The sequence below is a fragment of the Mandrillus leucophaeus genome, unplaced genomic scaffold, assembly GCF_000951045.1.
Source record: "Mandrillus leucophaeus isolate KB7577 unplaced genomic scaffold, Mleu.le_1.0 Scaffold157, whole genome shotgun sequence".
Taxonomy (NCBI): Eukaryota; Metazoa; Chordata; class Mammalia; order Primates; family Cercopithecidae; genus Mandrillus; species Mandrillus leucophaeus.
In genome coordinates this window covers 3218095-3239052 of record NW_012101554.1, presented here as the reverse complement: position 1 = coordinate 3239052, position 20958 = coordinate 3218095, and the positions used below count along the sequence as shown (strand labels likewise).

The 20958-nt window shown below is 37.1% G+C and overlaps 1 protein-coding gene across 5 annotated transcripts; it reads right to left on the bottom strand.

The window, feature by feature from the left end:
• Positions 1 to 2954: 2954 nt before the first annotated feature.
• On the bottom strand, positions 2955 to 20172 carry TMEM263 (transmembrane protein 263). Of its 5 annotated transcripts, none has more exons than XM_011975537.1 (4): positions 19935 to 20002; positions 17690 to 17805; positions 9485 to 9554; positions 2955 to 5878 (listed from the first exon to the last, which is right to left on the bottom strand). In XM_011975537.1, exons 3-4 carry the CDS (start codon positions 9546 to 9548, stop codon positions 5592 to 5594), a joined length of 351 nt encoding a protein of 116 aa, XP_011830927.1. In that variant the 5' UTR covers positions 9549 to 9554; positions 17690 to 17805; positions 19935 to 20002; the 3' UTR covers positions 2955 to 5591. The 5 variants fall into 5 exon arrangements, with proteins under 5 accessions (XP_011830927.1, XP_011830928.1, XP_011830925.1 ...); XM_011975538.1 differs by having other exon boundaries at positions 17690 to 17787; XM_011975535.1 differs by lacking the exon at positions 17690 to 17805 and adding an exon at positions 9271 to 9387 and having other exon boundaries at positions 19935 to 19996.
• Positions 20173 to 20958: the final 786 nt, after the last annotated feature.

Here is a 20958-nt window from a genome sequence, read left to right as displayed (position 1 = left end):
TATACTTTTTTTTTTTTTTTTTTGGAAAGTTCATCTTGTGTTTAGAATAAATGACTGTCTTTGAGAACCAAGTATTACTCATCCAAAAAGAAGAGTTGGAGCCTACTTGTCTGGTCAGTTTGTTTAGAATTGACCATTATGGTAACTCTTATAAAACACCATGCACATTCATTACTTTCCTCATTTTACACATGAGGAAACTGAAGCTGAGAGAAGCCACTCAGCTGCCAAATGGCAGAGTCCAGGTTTATTAACTGGGCTCCGACTTCTGTTCAAACCTTGTGAACTGGAAGGATTACTTATGAATTGACGTAAGAGAAGTCACCCCTACCTGACAGGCCAAAAGGAGTAAGTACTAACAACAAATTCGGGGACATGTATGAAAACCTCTCCGTAAAATGTTCTAATTCAAAATTTTCTAATTTATATACATTTGAAATAAATGGAGCTTTTTAGAAAACATTCTGAAAATCCAGGTCTGCCTGTAAGAGAAAGTGGGTGATGGTTAGTACTAATTTTAGGGGTGGTGTTTCAAGTTTCCATTTCTGAACCTTGTTCCAAGCTAAACACACCCAGATAAAGAACTGACTGACTTTCAGCTGTGAAGTCTGAACTTTGTAACAAATGCACAGCCAAACAACTGACTGACATCTGTGCACTATTTGTACATGGCTTAAGTATAATGAAAAAATTATGAAAAATGCAGGCAGTATCCTCACTCTTCACTCCTTCAGCAAATGCAAGTAACCCTTACTATCCAAATCTGTTTGCCTCCTAGAGGGAGCTCTGTATGTAAGTGCTTTACGATTCTAAAAGTACCGTTGTTCACTGTTCTACGGATGAGGAGACTCAGGGTAAGTCACTTACCCAAGGTCATGCAGTAATGTTTGTTCAAGAAGAATAGCAGCTAGTACAGTTAGAGCAGGGTCGAGTGGTTGGGAGGAGAGAGGCGGCACAGGTCCATGTAAGGAGCAGAATCTCATTTGAAGTGTGATGGGAAACCCTTGGAGAGTTTTTAGTTTATGTTTCTTGTCCTGACATAAAGAGTCAGTGGCACTCTTGCTCTTTCACTCTTAAGTGTCTCAGCTGGGAAAACATTATATGTGATATGGTTACCTTGGTAGTTAGATGTCAATTTTGAGATGCCTATTAGACATCCTAGGAGGAATGTCAAACAGGCAAATGGCAAAGTCTGGAGTTGAGTTTCAGTCAGAACTGAAAATACATATTTGGGGATCATCTGCCTATCTATGATATTTAAAGCCATGGCTCTAGATTAGACTGCCTGGGGAGAAAAAAAAAAGTGCAGATTTGGAGTAGGGTAGTTGGCCAAACCTGGAAAAAGACTGGTCAAAGCAAGAAGTTGGTCACAGGAAGAAACAAGGGCATGGTCAATAATAATGAAGCCACTGAGGGGTCAACTAAGATATAGAGAAGTGACGAATGGGTTTGGCAAAAAGGAAATAATTGGTTCACACTATAGAGTGATTCCACCTGTAATCCCAACACTTTGGGAAGCCAAGCAGGAGAATCACTTGAGACCAGGAGTTTGAGACCACCCCGGGCAACACAGTGAGATCCTGTCTCTACAAAAATTTTTTTAAATGTTTTAAATCAGCCTGGTGTGGTGGCACACACCTCTAGTCCTAGCTACTTGGTAGGGTGAGGCGGGAGGATGGCTTGGGCCCAGAAGATCAAGGCTGCAGTGAGCTATGTTCGTACCACTGCACTGCAGCCTGGATGACATCGAGTGTGAAAGCAAACATACAATAAAAGGGCATATTAGAAAGTTTGAGTGGCTACGTGTACGTTGTGGCCATTAATTTAAAAGGAGACTAGTCAATACAGCAGCAAAATTTAAGTGCTCAGATCTAGGCACGGAGAACCAGAGGTAGTTACAGTTATAGAAATACATTTGTAGCTTACTCTAACTTGATTACGTTCTTAATCAATTATGCAGTATACTGACTTTATTTTCCCTTAGGGCCCATTCCATTGCTTTTGGCTTTTGAACCTCTGAAATTGTTCTGCTTTGCCTTTCTTTTTCCATTCATATGTTCTAACTCAGATCTTCCTATGAAACAATTTTAAAAATTCAAAATCAGTAACATAGCAGGGGGAGATATCCTTCCATTAAACACTAGAGTCAAATTCAGCTTCCTCTGTGAAAAAAGGCTCTTTAACAAAATTAGATTTTCTTCAATTTGTGTAAAATCACACTAAATTCATTGCTGTAGCAAAATGTAGTCACCGAAGTAAATATGATCACCTGAAAGACTTCCGGTAAGCTGCGAGTCAGACAGCCTGGTCAATCAAGCATACAGGCCACACTGAATGTCAACACTAGAATAAAGGTCTAGTTACTCAGTAGCCCCATTTCTGTTCCTGGACATAAGCTGGAGAAGTTGTGACCTACATTAATTCGAAAGTGATATGGAAAATTCAACTAACATTGAAAGTCAGCCTGTTCTGTATTTGCAAGAGAATAACGATACTTCCTTCATAAGGCCCTCATGCTGATTAAATGAGAAGTATGGACACTACCTGGCAGGTATGCAGATGCCTAGTAAGTATCAATTTTCTACACTCCTCCCCACCCCTTTTAGTCATTTCTTTCCAGTGAGATGTCTAAGTTGGTTCCACAGCTACTTAGAACAGAGAGAAGTGTTCCCTGCTTTATAATCCCTCCATCAGTTTTCAAACTTTGTTGTACACAAGAATTACCCAGAGAGGTTGTTAAAATGCAGTCCTGGGCCCCACCTTGCAGAGATTTGGCAAGTTGGGGTAAAACCTAGAAATCTGTACTCTTAATCTTTATTAGAGTTGCTTAAAATATATTTGTATTTCATGGTTGTGTCAGCATCAAAATACATGTTTGTACATTACTATCAAAAAAATTTTAAATTAGCTACAGCACTTTCTGAACTGCAACGTAACTAAAAATGGTAAGATCACCCTGTTTTAAAGTTTCCTTTATTTCTTAGATCTTTATGAAACATTCCATCTTTTGCAGATCATAGTGCTTTATTAACAAATTCATGTGTTCTTTTCCCATCCCTTTAATACAAAAAAATTATTATTTTCGTCTGACATTTCACTAAGTACAGAATGCATAATGTCAACATATTAGATCAGCCATTCAAGTGGGTCACATAAGTTAATCCTCATTGTGCCAAATACCCACTCAAAGGATAAGCTGAATAACAGATGCCTCCAGGTGTATACACTAACCTGAATTTCTTGATGTGAACTAGTCCTGTTTAACAGGTCAAATTGCTAGTCCTTCTAAGTAAACTAAAAGAGACTGAAGTATACAGCTGTACATACATATCATCAAATGGTAAGTTCATTTCAACAAGAACCTCTATAACTAACTGTACATTTGTACAGTTTTCTGCTATCATTGCAAAAGCCCCTCTGAACAAAGTTATAGTTTAGAATTTAAAACAATCTTGATGAGACAAAACGTACCAGGTGGCTTTTCTGTAGCAGAAATTAATTACAACCATTTTTCCTCAAGCAATTTTAAAGACAGGCAAAGTTGAAAATAAATATGCAAGCATACAGTAAACAAAATGTCTATACTGAGAAATTCAGATACAAAGCACAGTGGAGTCTGTAACTGCAGAAGTTAGAAATACAAACTAGCAATGAAGCAATAATTTCTTCCAAATAGCAAGAAACAAGTTCTCCAATACCATTATTAGATAATTATTTAGTGCTCACCTGTTGATTTTAGAGGTTTTTTTAATCCCGTTTGCTGATTATGACATTTGACCAGAATCCCAACAAATACCTTAAATCATACTGCATGAAATAAATGACCATTTAATTCCTGATTAGTTGAACTCCTTAATGACTTCAGTTTTGTATATAATAGAAAGGTTCAAGAACCTTTGTAGATTTGCTTACAATTGCTGCTGGTATGTATGAAAGCTTTTAAAAATTATGTTATATTCTTATCCATTTGTTGATTCCACATTAATGTAATTCTCTTAAGTATTTTATAAACAATTAAGCCTTGGGTGTTAGAATGGTCTGTTTCAAATTTTCAGGCATGCTATCTTGACTGACTTACTGCAAGCTATCACCCCCCTTTCCTCCCCTCCACTTATGAAAAAAAAAAAAAGTTGGCAGAATAGAGACAAATTTTCAGATTTAAGTATAAAGAAATTTAAGATTTTCCCAGGCTTGGATTATAATCCTTGGTTGACAGGAATGCCAAGTATATATGCCAATTGTTAAATGTTTATGAAATTAAACATGAAACAAAAAGAAAATGAATTCCAGCTAAATCATACTGAGAAGGAATGAGACATGAGACATATTAATAAGATACAACACATTTATCATCCATAATCAAACACTTCAAATCCCTGACTGAAATTGGCTTGAAAAATGATACAAACTCTACAGCTGCTTTAAAGGACTGTAAGATAACGTGTTTTTAAAGCCTACATAAACCACTGAAGCACTTTTATGTATTTTATATTCAAAACTAATCTATGGAGCTCATTTCATTTCATTTAAAACAGTAAGTCCTCACATATTTATGGTTACTTTTACAGTGTTTTTAAAAAAGGAGTACTGCTAATAATTTAAGACATCCTAAACACAGAATAGGTGTGAAGGCTTCTTTTTATATTTTGGGTGTTTTAGGTAATTTTTAAGAACTTAAATTATTTGTTCCTCCTTAATAACTCTTCCAAAATACCTTCTGACCAGTAAGTAAATGTTTCTTAGGCACTGTGAGGTGTATTAATGATGAAGCATGAACCCAGACTGAGAAGTGTACAATTTAATTTTAACTACTGCCAGAACAGTTAACAAGCCCTGTCTTATCCACTGACAGCAGGAAATGCCTTTACCACACTACTCCTGAGATTCTAAAGAGGGAAAACTAATTTCACAAACAACCTTTAAAAGAATCCATAGATGACTCTAAGAACAGCACATATTCAGGGTATTAGAAAAGATGTTTTCTTTTGTAAGGCATCAATGATTAAAATAATAAAACGCATGTTTACTAACAAAAGATGGTTAACATTATCATAAAACCATTTATCTTTTCTTTTTAAACTTCTCTAATTCCTGCTAATTTTGTCAGCTTAAATAAGAAATGAATGCCACTTGGCCTAATCAACTATGGTTATAAAAAACTAAGACATCTGAAACTATTAGGCACATCAAAGGTACGGCTTATGTAATTCAAGGTTCCCTTAAGGGGCAGGTGAGTTACCTGGCACATTATACATATGGAACTGTGAAGATCATCTACTAAATTCAACTTTCACATTTTTAGTCAAACTGAAAGACTTATAGTAAATATTCAAACATACCATATCTTCAGTTACAACTGAGTAAGTGTAACATTTTACCAGATAAAAAGCTGGAACTTAAGTATGAGAAACCTTCATATACTGTGCTTGTATTGGTCTCTTCTTTTTAGATGAAAGCCAGTCATCAATACTTTCAACACAGCAGTTTAGAAGATAAACGTCCAAAACAGTTGAGTTTGTTGTAGTCCATAATTTAGCAATTCAATGCCACTGGCATTATAGTGCTGTGGAGCACAAGTGTATCTCCATATTTTAGTCAGATTTGTCTTTCTTCTTTCCTGTTAAGGGCACTTTGTTTACAACAGCAGACCCAACAGCTGTAACACCTCCAGCCACAGCAGATACACCCCCTTTCACCAGCCCTATTCCCATGGAAGGCACAGTTGTAACAGCTGTTTTGGTCACTTCCAGACTCTTTCCACCAATCCAAGCCACACCACCAATGGTGGCACCAACAGCTCCCTTTGTAACACTGAAGATACCCCCAGTCACACGGGACAACATGCCTGGTTGCTGCTGTGGGTGATCTTTCATTGAACCTAATGAGAGAAAATATCATGAGACAATCAAATATAAGTCTTTAAAAGAGCAGTACACATCATTAAGTAACCTAAGACTTCCTCACAATGAGGAGGTTGATTTGATAAGGCCAACCACACCAATTTAAAGATACTGAAGAGCTCTTCCTTCAGGGTATAGTTGTACATGTTTTTACAATATCTTGGTCTAATGCTAAGTCTTAGTATCTATGAGAAGAAATGCTTTAGAAACTAGACAACTTTTGTAAAACAGAATCCTATTTTAAATGTTTCCTTGATTTACGGTTTTGTTAACAAATAACCTTTATTTTACATCCTAAAAGGAAGATGAAAAAATAAAAAGATAAACTATATTTGGCCTTCATTTCCTTGATAGAATTTCATCAATCATTACCGAAACAATCTTCTTTGTAAAAAGCAGTAGTTTTCAAGGTATGGTCTGGGACCACTGCAGATGCCGAAGACCATTTCAGGGGGTCTACAAGATAAAAACTATTTTCATAATATTATCTTAATATTATTAAAATATCATTTGTCTTTTCACTTTCTTTCTATCATGAGTCTACAGCAGTTTTCCAGAAGCAGAATGATGTATAATACAACAGACTGAATGCAGAAGCAGCTGCAAGAATGTAGCTGTCTTGCATTAATCCTAACATTAAAGAGATTTGCTAAAATGTATAAACCAGTATCACCTTGCTCACCATTTCCACAATTTTTTTTTGTTTTGAAAGAATTACTATTCACAAAAACATTTTAATTATGTTAATATGGGTTCTTTTAATGAATAAAATATTCAAATTTCTCAGTTTTTATTGCTAATATGGTAAATACTGACAAAGACATAGCTCTTTGGGGCCTTAATTTTTGAGACTGAAAGACATCCTGAAACCAAAAAGTTTAAGAACCCCTATTAAGTAAATACATTTGGGTGTCTGCTCTATGTCTCCCTTACTGACATATTGAAAGAGCTAACACTATATAAGAATAAAAAACTATTCATCATTTAAAATCATGTTATCTACCTAAAAAATGATTTTTATTCAGACATAAGTAGGACAGAGAAACTACAGCTATGGCTAACACTTAAAATTACTGCCACCATAATTCTTATGAAAGACAGTGTGTGCTTTAAGTATCTAGCTCTTGAAAACTAGAGATATCTCCCATAAAAGGTAATAGCAATATGAAAAATTAAGCTGTATCTAAGTCATTAGTTTATTTTCTTTGTTTTTTTTTAAATAGAGCCACATATATTAGCATGTAAACTCAAACTTAGGAATAAAATGACCAGCAGAAAGATTTCATAAAAATTTGCACCAGTTTAAAATGAACACAGGTCTTTTCTCGTTAGTAACCTAATAATTTAAGCAGCAACAACACATAAGCATTGGTGTTTTTCTAAACTTCATGGAAAAATATTTGGCACTTACACAATTCAAGCTTTACCTCTAAAAAAGAAGGAAATTACTGGGTACATAAGTCCAACTAAGAGCACCAAAGCTACTAGAATCTAGCAGAATGAGGTTCTCAGAGAAGGTATCATGGGGAAACTGATAATATTTGATGGAGAAAATAAAAAATTCTGAAAACTGAGCTTTCCAATGCACAAGGCACAAATTTACCTTGAGATAGTTTTTCTTTTCATTGTTTGAAGATTTTACATTGTATCACAAGTGGGAAAATCTCACTGACTAGTCAAAATATCTTTACAAAATAGTGCATAAATACAAATACAGCAATAGCTATGAATTTTAAAAACCAAATATTTTATTAAAACTAATAAGCATAGTTAATACACATTTTTTGATGACTGAAGTAAAGGACTTAAGATATAGATGAGCATTTGAATATATTAGTTATAAAATTATTATGGAAAGGATTACATAATTTGATAGTTCTTCTGTAATCAAGGTTACTAGTCCTAGGAAAAAAGGCAAAATCCTGATTTGGGGCTACAACAGATAACTGCCTCATGCCAAATATCTCATTAGTAAAACTGTCTTGCCATGCCAAATTTGGTACACATGCATTTAAAGAAGACAAATAATTTTTCTTAATCAAATCAGATAAATAATTAATGCAGCTGATCTCTTTAATTACAGTGTACTCTTAATTATCACCATATAAATTATCTGCTTTGCAGATTCCTCTTGTTTAGTGGTTGGCATAGAAAGACATTCTGCTTTGTTCTCTTCCTTGATAATCATGCCCCTGGATGGCCTTTATTTATCCCTTTCCTGGTTTCTTTCTCACAAAGTCCTTGTTAACTTTCTCACTGAGCCCTAACTTTTCAAAACTCCATGGTTCCAGACGTAAAAATGTAAGGCATGAGTTAGTAATTTTCCAGGCTATTCATCCACCAAACTAAACCTAATCAGCTAGTTTTTGTTTTGTTTTGTTTTGTTTTTTGAGACAGAGTCTCACTGTTGCCCAGGCTGAAGTTCAGTGGCACGATCTTAGCTCACTGCAACCTCTGATAGTTCTTTTGAATTCTTTTTGGCTTAAGTATAAACTCTTTGTTCCTATTTTCCTAGCAATTTCATTCTTGCCTACCAATATAAGAAATATATAGGAAGAAAATTTTAGACAATGGTTAACAGAACTAGGAAAAAATATATAATACCTAGAGTCACAACCTTCAGCCCTAGTAATCAACATGCAATTCTCCAAGGACATCACTATTTGGATTAAGTTTAGTAATAGTCTATACCAAAAACATGCCTCTAGTAATTTTCTGTATGTACTCAGGACATTCAGGTGTGTTTCCAAGGGTTCTTGAAGAATTAAAATGATTCATGGTATCACAATTTTCAAACTAGAAGAGAATTATGACTTAAAAACAAATGAAGCAGACCCCAAGATCATGTGTTAATAGAGGAGGAGAGCTACCAATTACAATGTAATGAATAATAGGAGTTTAACAACAAATCTCTAATGCCTCTTGAATTAGGCTGATTTTGTATGCAGGATATCAAAACTAAACACAGTCCATCCTTCCTCTGTATCCATCCTCACCCTTTACAAATGAAAGGATACTCATACTTCTAAAATGGTCTTAAAAGAAGAATGACAGGAAAATATTATGCCTTATATGGTAAAATTGTGTCCCTATTCACCACTATCTGTGCTTTCTTATTAGAGGCTAAAAATGTTATCTTCAATTATTTTGGTGACATATTTACTGACAAGGTAAACAGGTTATATTTCTTTAAATTTAATTTAAAAATCAGGGCTGGGAGTGGTGGCTCACACCTGTAATCCCAGCACTTTGGGAGGCCGAGGCAGGTGGATCACCTGAGGTCAAGAGTTCAAGACCAGCCTGATCAGCATCATGAAACTCCTGTCTCTACTAAAAATACAAAAAATTAGCTGGGCATGGTGGCGGGCGCCTGTAATCCCAGCTACTTGGGAGGCTGAGGCAGGAGAACTGCTTGAACCCAGGAGGTGGAGGTTACAGTGAGCCGAGATCATGCCATTGCACTCAGCCTGGGTGAAAGAGCAAGACTCTGTCTCAAAAAAAAAAAAAAATTAAAAAATAAAAACTATCAGAACTTTAATTCAGTATATATTTTTCCATTCTTAGTGTTACAGATGTATACTTACCTTCTGGTGGTTCATCATTAAGGTATGATGGGATTTCTTGTTGATTTTTATCTGTCTGATTCATGATCTCCTAAATAAAAAAAACATACAAACACATTTCATTTTAACCTCAACATATGAGACTACCTCTTGTCACATGCTAAATTGTGATTTCATCGACATTATTCAGATAAACAACATTTTATACCCACTCTACAACTAGTCTTCGTCTTGTTTCTCTCCTACTTCAAACTGTGGCATTTAATAAATACTTTAAATTGTACCAATTGACAATATAAATCTTATGTGAAACACCCACCAAAGAGTGGCAGTCACAGTGTAAGTTTTCCTACGTTGTTACTGTGGTGCTTCAACTACAAATGAATGTTAATCACTGAAAGAGAGCTGGAAGGTAGGGGTTAGCCAACCAAAATGTTGTTTCCTCCTACAGAATACTGGTTAACTTAATTGTGACTTATTTCACAATAGACTTAAAAGAAAAAAGTATACCATAACTAAAAAAGGTGTTCCCCAGACAGAATGGCTATTATTAAAAAGTCAAAATATAACAGATGCTGGCAAAGCTGCAGAAAAAAGAATGCTTATACACTGCTAGTGGGAATGTTAATTAGTTCAGCCACTGTGGAAAGCAGTTTGGAGATTTCTCAAAAGAACTTAGAACTACTATTCAACCCAGCATTCCCATTTCTGGTTATAACTCAAAGGAATATAAATCATTCTACCACACACGTGTGATGTTCATCACAGTACTATTCACAATAGCAAAGACATGGAATCAACCTAAATGCCCATCAACAGTGAACTGGATAAAGAAAATGTGGTACATATACATCATGGAATACTATGTAGCCATAAAAAAGAATGAGATCGTGTCCTTTGCAGCAACACAGGTGGAACTGGGGGTCATGATCCTAAGTGAATTAACGCTGGAACAGAAAACCAAATACTGCATTTTCTCCCTTATGAATGAGAGCTAAACACTGAGTACACATGGACACAAAGAAGGTAACAAGAGACAGCAGGGCCTGCTTGTAGGTGGTGAGAGGAAGGAGAGTGAGGGTCGAAAAACTACCTACCTGGGTGATGAAATAATCTGTACACCCAACCCCCACAACACACAATTTTACCCATGTAAAGAATCTGCACATGTACTCCTGACCCTAAAAGTTGAAAAAATAAATAAATGCTAAGGTGTTCTATCTGAGAAAGTCCTTAAAAAAAAGACATCCCACTCTTGTAATGACACCACCAATCTGAATCAGTAACAGATCAATTTTAATGACTTTCTGCTGTTCTTAGAGCTCTTATGAACAGAGGCAGTAACAGAATTCAAAATTTACTGTAAAAAAATGTATATTATACTATGATTAACTCTAAGTAGTAAGGGAACCTAAGAAATAAAATAAGCTGTGCTGCAGTAAGGAAAACATGATTAAAATTTTATTTTCCCAATTTCCTTTACTATCATAAAACACTGCCTTTTAAATTCACTTGAGTAAGTCAAGATTAGAGCAAGTCAAGACTGGTCTAAAAGTGTTCTTTATAATATACTGTCTGGCTTGGCCAGAAAACTAAGGTTGTGATTCCAGCAGTCAACTAAGTATTTCCTAGTCATACATCCTTGGAGTCCAAATTATTGTATGTGTACATATAAAATAGATATTAAAAGGGATATTGTGAAAATTAACAATGTAGTTCAATACATTAATTAACAAACACTGATTAAGCACCTACTCCTGGGCCAGACAATGTTTTAGGTGCATGGAGTACAGTAATCAATACAGACGGAAAAAATCTCTGCCATCACCAAACGGATACTCCAGTGGGGAAAGGCAATAAATAAACACAAAGAGAGTATTCTATGTCAGCGGTATTTATATACTATGGAGAAAAAGGGACGGATAAGGAGAGGGTGTGTTTTTTTAATAAAGTTTTTCTTTTTCTTTTTCTTTTTTTTTTGAGACAGAGTCTTGCTCTATTACCCAGGCTGGAATGCATTGGCATGCTCTCAGCTCACTGCAACTCTGCCTCCCAGGTTCAAGCAATTCTTCTGCCTCAGCCTCCCGTGTAGCTGGGACTACAGTCGTGCATTACCATGCCTGGCTAATTTTTATATTTTTAGTGGAGATGGGGTTTCACCATGTTGGCCAGGCTGGTCTCGAACTCCTGATCTCAGGTGATCCGCCTGCCTCAGCCTTCCAAAGTGCTGGGATTACAGGCATAAGCCACCGTGCCTAGCCAGGGATGGATGGGGAGAGGATATGATATTTTAGATAGGATAGTCTGTGAAGGCTTTACTGCGATGACATTCAAAGAAGGTAAGGATACAAGATATTTAGGTGAAAAGTCTTTGCAGAAGAAGCAATAGCAAGAGCAAAGGCCCTGATGTGGGAGCTTACCTGGATCAGCAAGAAGGAACAGCCAGTAAAGTGTGGCAGGGTGGCATCAAGGGCAGAAGGAGAGGAAGTCAAAGAGTGAGGTCTGGATCAATGTAGGCCCTTGAAGGCGAAGATGGAGAGTGGCTCTTAACTGAGTGAGATGGAAAACTAGTAAAAGGCACTGAACAAAAGAGTAAGGTGATCTTTTAAAAGATCATTCTGGCTGCTGTGGGAAATACAAGCAATAGAAGAACAACAGCAGAAGCAGAAAGTCCCATTAGGAAACAACTTCAATAATTCAGGCCAAAAAATGTTGGTGGCTTGGATGAGGGTGGTAGAGGCAGAGGTTGTGAGAAGTGGGAATTTTCAAAGGTGGTTTTAACTTCATGGAATTCATCTTGTTATGCCTTTAAATCCTAAATCCTATTTAAGATGAGACTTCTCTGCACCCCTACTGAGTCCAGCAGCAAATGCTGTGTTTAAAATAAATATCTTTCAATTGCTCTAGTGAAAATCCTGACTCAGGTCATTTATCAATGGCACCTAATCTTATCCTGGTTTGATTTGAGAATTTAGCACATCATCCCAAACATAAGATTTAAAAAGGAATAGTAAAGCTAAGTAATCTCTCACAGAAAAACCAGGAAGAATTTCAGCTGATGCATTACTGGGAAAAGAGGTTCTTGACAGATATGCCTTAATTTTAAAATCCCCAAATCACAAAGGTACATTTATTACCATTCACATTTATATTTTCTTTGATCTATCATCATGGTAAGATCATAACAAATTATACAGGATGGTGGTTAAGGCTCTGGGGTCAGAGTGCCTGAGTTTGAATCTCGGCTTGACCATAAGCTGTACAGAAAAGGACAAATAACTTCATTAAATACTTGCTGTTTAGGATAGTTAAAAATCAAAGACAATTCTAGCCTTAACCCTAAGATAAGAATACTATTTAACATATTCCAAAACAAAACATGCACAAATTCCTGGAAAAATATGTGTCCCTTCTGAGAAATGATGATTTTGAAGCCACTTACTTCCCTACTGGACTATAAATTTCAAGAGGACAGACACCTTTGTCCAACTTGTTCATCACGGTAATCTCAGTACTATATATTAATACCATACACTTACACACAAATCCAGGAGATCACTTGGCTGGTCAATCAACAGAAGGTACCATACCCTACAGAGAAATATGGGAAATTACATATGCCCAACCATCTTACATGTTTTAACTGGAGTTTAAAAATAGGTGTGATTATGACTGTAACTGCATACATTTCAAAATTGACTTTCTGGTGCCTACCCCATAAATCCCTACCAACAGTCTTACCTTTTATTTCTAATATAGTCTCCCTTAAAAACAATTATTTTTCTATATCCTATCTTGTAATTAAGAGAAAGACCACAATTTAAAAAAATTAGTTCTGCTTTATGAGAGCATAACACATATGCAATTTAATCTAAATAATGTGAATTGACTTCATCCTTCTGTGGGTAGTCAGTAAGAAGCCATGAGCAGAGTTACACTGTCATATCTGTGCCTTAAGATGCTAACTGAAACAAGAAGAGATGGAAGGACAGAGAGATTAATACAGTAAGTGGCTATTTCAGTAGTCCAGTAAGATAGAATGACAGTCTAAACTCTGCCAAATTTTCATGTCTAAATAAATGCTTTGGACCAAAATACCAGGGTCACCTTTGAATTCTGCTTTTCTTTTACATTCCCATCTAATTATCAGTAAATTCTGTTGCCTAAATAAATCCAGAATATAACCACTTCTCATTACCTCTACTGTTACCACTTTAAGCCATCATAATCTCTTACTTGTACTACTGCAAAATCTCTGAATGGGTCTCTGAGCTTCCACCTTTGTTCTTCTTTCAGTCCAGTCATGTCATACTCTGTGTAAAATCCTCCAACTGCTTCCTATTTTGCTTAAAATAAAATTCAGAGTCCTTATACCTTTGCCTCTGAGGCCAGATATTTAATCGCCATCTCCACTATTCTACCTCTTGTTCATTCCAGTCTAGTAACACAGAGTTCCTTGTCTATCCTTTCCTCAAAGTCTTTTCCCCAGTATATGTACATGGCTCAAGTCCTTCTGCAAATGTCCCCTTATCAGAAGATGTTCCCTGACCACCTTATAATAGATGAGCACCCTCCACTCTTATCATTTTCACCTAATCTGTTTACTTTGGGTCGCTCCCAATTAAAATGTAAGCTCCATGAGAACAAATGCTTGGTTTGTTCACTACTCTATCACCAGAGACTTAATCAATGATGCATGGTGGACACTCATATACTTGAATTTTTTGTAAGAAGTAGAATGTAACTTGGGTATTAATGTGAGATGAAAGGGAGAATCTAATGTCATATTTCTAGTATAAGACAGAGATGATGAACACAGAGAACATCAGAAGAGAAACGTTTTGAAAGATGATGAAGGACTTGTTTCTGAACAAGCTGTATTTGAAATACCTTCAGGGCATCCACAGACGTTCAGCAGGCAATTGGATTTAAGGGGCCAGAGACTCAGCATAAAGTTTGAGTTAGAGTTGAGGTTCTAAAAGCAGTTTGAAGTGATAGTTGAAGCTCTGAGCAGTGGGTGATATGATCAAGGAAAAGAGTGATGAGAAGCCAACTGACAGTCTTAATTGGCCAGCTCATAATTAAGAGGTGAGCAAAAGAGAAGCCAGCAAAAACAAACAAAACACATCTGAAAATGAAAAATGAGTACAGCCTCATGGAAAGCAAGAGAGGAATTTATAAGCTTCCAAAAGACACACATTATGCAGATGTTAAAATAATTTATGATCAAATACTACAGAAATATGCTAATGCTATATTTAGAGACTATAAAAGGCATATGTCATCATACCCAATTTTTTAAAAAATGCATACAAAAAGACTGGAAGAAAGTATGCCAAAGTATTAATAAAGATGCCATGGGGAGTAGAAATACATAAGTTTCACATTTTACATACACATGGCATGAAGTAGTATATATAGCATTTATATATTCATAATATATATAGTATTTGTATATAGTTTTCAATACATATACATGGAAATATGCATAGTTAAATACATATAGAAATATGCATAGTTAACTAATGTCTATAAATTTTCTACCATAAAAATGTATTGCTTTTATAATTAAAGAAAAATACATATTTTCAAGTCTTGGAAATCAGTGATATTCATAAATCATATTTTTAAAGATTACATAGTTCATCTAATCCTAATTATTCTAAGTTTTAGCCACAGATGAAGTTAATAATCTAAAAAACAATGTACTTGAATCACATGATGCTTTAAGAAAATGATATCACTGAGTTTTGTTCACAGTTATGTCTTGGGTAAGGAAATCCTGACAAACAGCCTTATGCAGGTTATTACTATATTAACTGTACAATACTGTTAAAGACATTACCCACTACAACACTTAATAGCTCTGATACGGAACTCCACATAAGAAATTTCTTCAGAGGTAATTATTCAGAAAATGTCTTGTTTCCTCCAAATGTTTAGTACTTTTTCTTAAAGATTTATGCATTTTTATATTTAAAAGACACAAAGGTGTAATGTCTTCCTTCCCTTTGGCTTCCAGGAAGCTTATAGCTAAAATCCAAGCTCAACTAGGTAGGCCCCTGCATAGTTGTGTTTTATCTTCCTCTACACTTCCACACCTCCTCAAGACCGCTACTCGGATTGCTATTTCTCCCTGGCATGCAATTTGAATATCTTATTTACATATTTTACCAATTTGTTGGTACATGTTTTTGTTGTAAGCTGCGAGATAGTATTTGTGAGAAAAAAGAAAATATTGTAATCCCAGCACTTTGGGAGGTTGAGGTGGAATGCTTCAGCTAAGGAAGTCAAGACCAGGAAAACATAATGAGCATAATGAGACTTCATCTCTACAAAAATATATATAAATAAATAAATCAATCAATAAATTGACTGGGCATGGTGGCGCACGCCTATAGTCCCACATATTTGGAAGGATGAAGAGGAAGAATTACCTAAGCCCAGGAGGTTGAAGCAGCTGCAGTGAGCCATAATCGTGCCATTGCACTCCAGCCTGGGCAACAGAGCGAGACCCTGTCTCAAACGACAGGATAGGACAGGACAGGATGAAGACAGGTGGGGAGGGGAGGGGAGGGGAGGGGAGGGGAAGGGAGGGGAGAGAATCCGCATATACTTTAAGCATCACAAGAAGAAATACATATCAATATATGCCCAAATTGGGGGTTTAAAAAAAAGAAAACTCTAAGCTAAAGTCATGCTTTCCAAATGTACCTTTTTAAACACAAGGACTTAAGAATCCACAGGAGAGACATAATGCCTGCATTTTAATCTAGAGTAAAGTAAAATACTGTTTTATTTTTAAATTCACACACAGTAAAAAGTAAAATGAAAAGTGCTTGAGCACTGTTTTTTTAAAGATAACTAGACTTTCAAGAGATTTCACTCTCGCCTGGGGCTGCTTCCGGGTATATTCTCAGACTTACCAGCTCTCCTTGCCAGTCCAACCACACTCCCACTCCCACACCCAGCATGAGTTCATTCTGGCCTTAAATTAGGAGTATTTCTGTAGAGGAGTGTGAAATGTAAAAAGCTAGATACTATTATATAGAAATATTCAGTTGCATTTAAAAATTTATTAGCAATAGTTACCAACAGGATTATCAATAAACAAGAAAGTAGCAACTCTGGAGTCCTGCCGTGCCAGGCATATGTTAACCTAGACTAGAGGAATTCACTATTTAGAAAGCCCTGAAAGTCCTAAGTGCCACGAAGATTAGTTTCATTGAGACTAAAAAAAAAAAAAAACAAACAAAAAAAAACAAAAAAACAAGGGCCAGGCACCGTGGCTCACACCTGTAATCCCATCACTTTGGGAGGCCAAGGTGGGTGGATCACCTGAGGTCAGGGGTTCGAGACCAGCCTGGCCAACATGGTGAAATCCATCTCTACTAAAAATACAAAAATTAGCCAGGTGTGGTGGCACACGCCTGTAATCCTAGCTACTCAAGAGACTGAGGCAGGACAACTGCTTGAACTCAGGAGGCAGAGGTTGCAGTGAGCCAAGATCTCACCACTGCACTCCAGCCTGGGTGACAGGGCAGGACTCCATCTCAAAAAAAAAAAAAAAAGATTAGTTTTGTTTTGATGTTTGGGTATCTTGTACATCACACCCTAATAGTCAGTATGTAGTATCAAAATTCCTCTAGAACTCTTAGGGTAATAAAAATTAGTATTAATTTTTATTCATTAAAAAGTCACAAGTATTTGACATTTTTTTCCTGAATTCCTAATTTGATCATAAGACACTGAGTTACCTTATAAAGGTATTTGCTAAAATCCTTAACTGTGTCATCTGTACTTTTCATTCACATAAACCATTCCGAAGTCCTACACACAAATATGTGTCTAACTTTTAGTGATATTACCTCTTTATGGATATTACCACTTCGTTACTAAAGATAAATACTTTTTATATTACTATCCTGCTTATTATCACCATTGCAGGAGACCTGTTTCTCTTATAGTAGAAACTGTGAAGATAAATAGACCCCAATCTAAAACTTTGAAAGGTAAATAATCTACTAATAAAATTTAAGAGTATATACGTAGAGACAAGTATCAACTGACAGTAAAAATTTCAAAATGGGCCTATAATCCCAGCACTTTGAAAGGCTGAGGCAGGCAGATTACCTGAGGTCAGGAGTTCGAGACCAGCCTGGCCAACATGGCGAAACCGCATCTCTACTAAAAATAGAAAAATCAGCCAGGTGTGGTGGTGGGTACCTGTAATCCCAGCTACTAGGGAGGCTGAGGCAGGAAAATCTCTTGAACCTGGGAGGTGGATGTTGCAGTGAGTGGAGATCGCGCCACTGCACTCCAGCCTGGGCAAGAGAGCAAGACTCCATTCCGGAAAAAAAATCAAAACGACCATTTTTAAATGTCACTCTTAAGTAATACATTATAATTATTAAATTCTATACAAACTATCTGCCCTGAACTCATTGAATCATTAATTCTACATATACTTGAGCCCTACTATGTGGCAGGCACACTGGTATGCAATTAGGAGTTCAGTGTGATAAAGCACACACAGGCACTACTCTAAACCAGAGTTGACAATCCAGTGGGAATAGACTTTTCCAGCACTTGCCATTTAGTGAGTCATTCAAGAAACAAATTATATATTCAAGAAACAAATATATCTGCTCTCTAGGAGCTCAGAATGCACAAGTTTCTATTAAAAACATACTTTCTGGCTGGGCCTGGTGGCTCATGCCTATAATCCCAGCACTTTCAAAGGTCGAAGCAGGAGGATCGCTTGAGCCCTGGAGTTTGACAGCAGCCTGGGCAACATAGCAAGACTTCGTCTCTACCAAAAAAAACAAAACAAAACAAAACAACACAACACATACTGTTCTAAGGAAGGCAGTAATGACACACAATATCTTTAGATAAGTACAAATGATTTAACTTATTCTACAGACATAAATCAGTTCTACCTTTTGGTCCTGAAGTGTGAATAAACTATTACAATACCAACTAAACTGGTTATAAGTGGGTTTTTAAGAAATTGTGCCATATGAAAGACCTCTTTGTTGTAGACTGTATATCATGACTACAAATTCATCAGCAGTTACATTAAGCATTGTAGAGATGGCGAGAAATAATTCTTGCCCAGTACAATAGTATCATAGATTTAGTAGCTGGTGAATATATTGAGCAAGGATTAACAACACAATTCCCTAAAGGATAATTTATTCCAATAATAGAAATAAGTAAACAAACACCTCTTGGGAAACTGGTTTTCTTTTTAAAGGAAAACAGATGAATCCATGTTGTTTGTGGGTTTCAGTAATATTTCATATATAAAGTTTTTATTCATAATAAAAAATTCTGAAAACAGTACATACATTTTCCTCTGGGTAGCACCACCCCTCTATACACCAAAGGAAGTTAAATAACACTAACACGCTATATAAAGCTTAACTACAAAATACAGTGCACAAATTTATCGGCAAAGCCACTTAAAACTACCTGTTATTCAACAGTAGGTGCCAATGTCCCTATAATAGAAAAAGACAACTATAAATGAATTAGCTAAATCTTTCTACATATTCTACCTAAAAGAACTTTGCCACATCCTCACTCCCATGTTTTAGCTTCTTTGCCAAACAACTGCAAAGAGATTCAAAAATATATTTATACAGAGCTCTAAAATATATACACCAACAAGCAGAGTACATTAAAAATCCAGCTGTTTTTATGTTTTTCTAGTTAAACCAACTATCGGGAAAAGTCTGCTTTTAAAGATGGCCCCTGCCCATTAAATCAACAGCAAATAGGCTACAAGAAATGCTCTCAATCTAGCAAGGAAGAAAAAGTCATCCGCCAGTAAAATTTGTAAGTGCCCACCCAGACGAGTAATAACTGACAGCGTCAAAAAGGCAATTTTTAAGGGTTGTCCTTAAACGAAACATTAAGCAGAATTACAATACTCTATTAAACCAGAGAACCAGCACATCATCTTCATATTATTTCAACAGATATTTGCATTCCTACTATGTGTCAAACATTCTGTTAGGCACTGAGGCATCCTTGTGAACAAGCATACAAAGGTCCTATTCTCAAGATGTTTATATATAATCCAGTGAGGTATCTTCCGGAAGCAGAAAAAAAGTAAATACCTAATAACTGAAACAAAGAAAGGTAAAGATTTTCCTGTAGTTAAAAAAAAAAAATCAAACACATGCACACACACAGACACCTACCTGTATATTTATCTAATGTAGCAACCGTTATAATTTCTAACGATGCTTTCTATAAATGGACAAATTTTTACTGAACTTGGTTTCTGGTACATCTGCTCTAACAAAGACTAAAGAAATGAAAGTGGAAAAAGCAAAACAGGATGCATATGGGTTTATCAAAGGCTACTTCTCCCTTTCTTTTTAAAAAGTTAAGTATGGGGGCGCGCGCGCGCGCACACACACACACACACACACACACACACACTGGCGCGCGCGTTTACCTGTTGGTGTGGTATCGATATTTCTGGGGAACCCTTGAGGGCACTCACACCAGCAGAAGTTTCAAAGGCTAAACAATAGCATACAGCAAATAATCACATATAGCAACTTTTTTCATTTGGAATTAGCAGCGTTCACAAGGACGCAAAAATCAAATTAAGAACCCTTCCCTTTTCTCTAGGTGTTTCCAAACCCTTCCGGGTGGCCCCTTCTCTCCCCACTGATCCCTTTAGGCTCTAGGCAAGCGTGTGTGTGTGTGTGTGTGTGTGTGTGTGTGTGTGTGTGTGTGTGTTTTCTGTAGCAGAGAGAGTGACGTGGCAGGAGGCAGAAAATGACCCTGGAGGCGCCGTGGCTAGCGCTGAGCTTGGCACCTCCTCCCTCCGCTCCACGTTGTACACCCAGCACACCCCCCACTCCCGAAGGGTTCCAGAATTTCTATGTAAGAAGGGTTTAGGACAAGCGATCTGATTGGAAGTGGGAGCTGGGGGATCGGTCTTGAAGCTGCGTGTGCAGAGCAGGCAGTTTTTATTTAGACTGGGAGGCAGTGACGGAACGGATGGGTGCTCCAGCACTCCCTGTCACCCCTGGGCGCCGCCAGCACCCTCTCCATTCCCACTTTTACTTTAGGTTGGGCGTGGGGATACAGCCTTCCTACCCGGGAAGACCTATGGGGGTGTCGACTGGGGGACAAGTCATGTGTGCCTGAACCCAAGAGGGAGGTTTATCAACAGGTCAGGAGTTTGCAGGGCGAGGAAGACCAGTACCCAAGCCCCTCCACTGCATCCGCCTCCCAGGCTGCTGACGCCCCCCACCTCCCTCCTCCGTCCGCAACCCCGAACCCCCAGATGCTAAGAAGTCAGGCGGAGGCTTTCCAGGGGAGTGCCCAAGCTCCAATCGCGGCGTGGCAGTCAGCGACGTATAAGGAGGAGTAACCCCAGAAGCGAACCTCCATCCGCCCCCAACTTCGTCCCGCCCCTCCCCCTTTCCCTCTCCGGCCTCGCCGAGGCCCAGCTGGGCAGCCAGGCC

What these genes read in the sequence shown, in the direction of transcription:
- TMEM263 (XM_011975535.1), bottom strand. Translation starts at nt 9,548, where the DNA reads ATGAATCAGACAGATAAAAATCAACAAGAAATCCCATCATACCTTAAT. An exon ending in TAATGATGAACCACCAGAAG is followed by an intron (nt 9,388 to 9,484) that starts GTAAGTATACAT and finishes TTTTTGAGACAG; the next exon opens with AGTCTTGCTCTTTCACCCAG. An exon ending in CCAAGTAGCTGGGATTACAG is followed by an intron (nt 5,879 to 9,270) that starts GCGCCCGCCACC and finishes TTCTCTCATTAG; the next exon opens with GTTCAATGAAAGATCACCCA.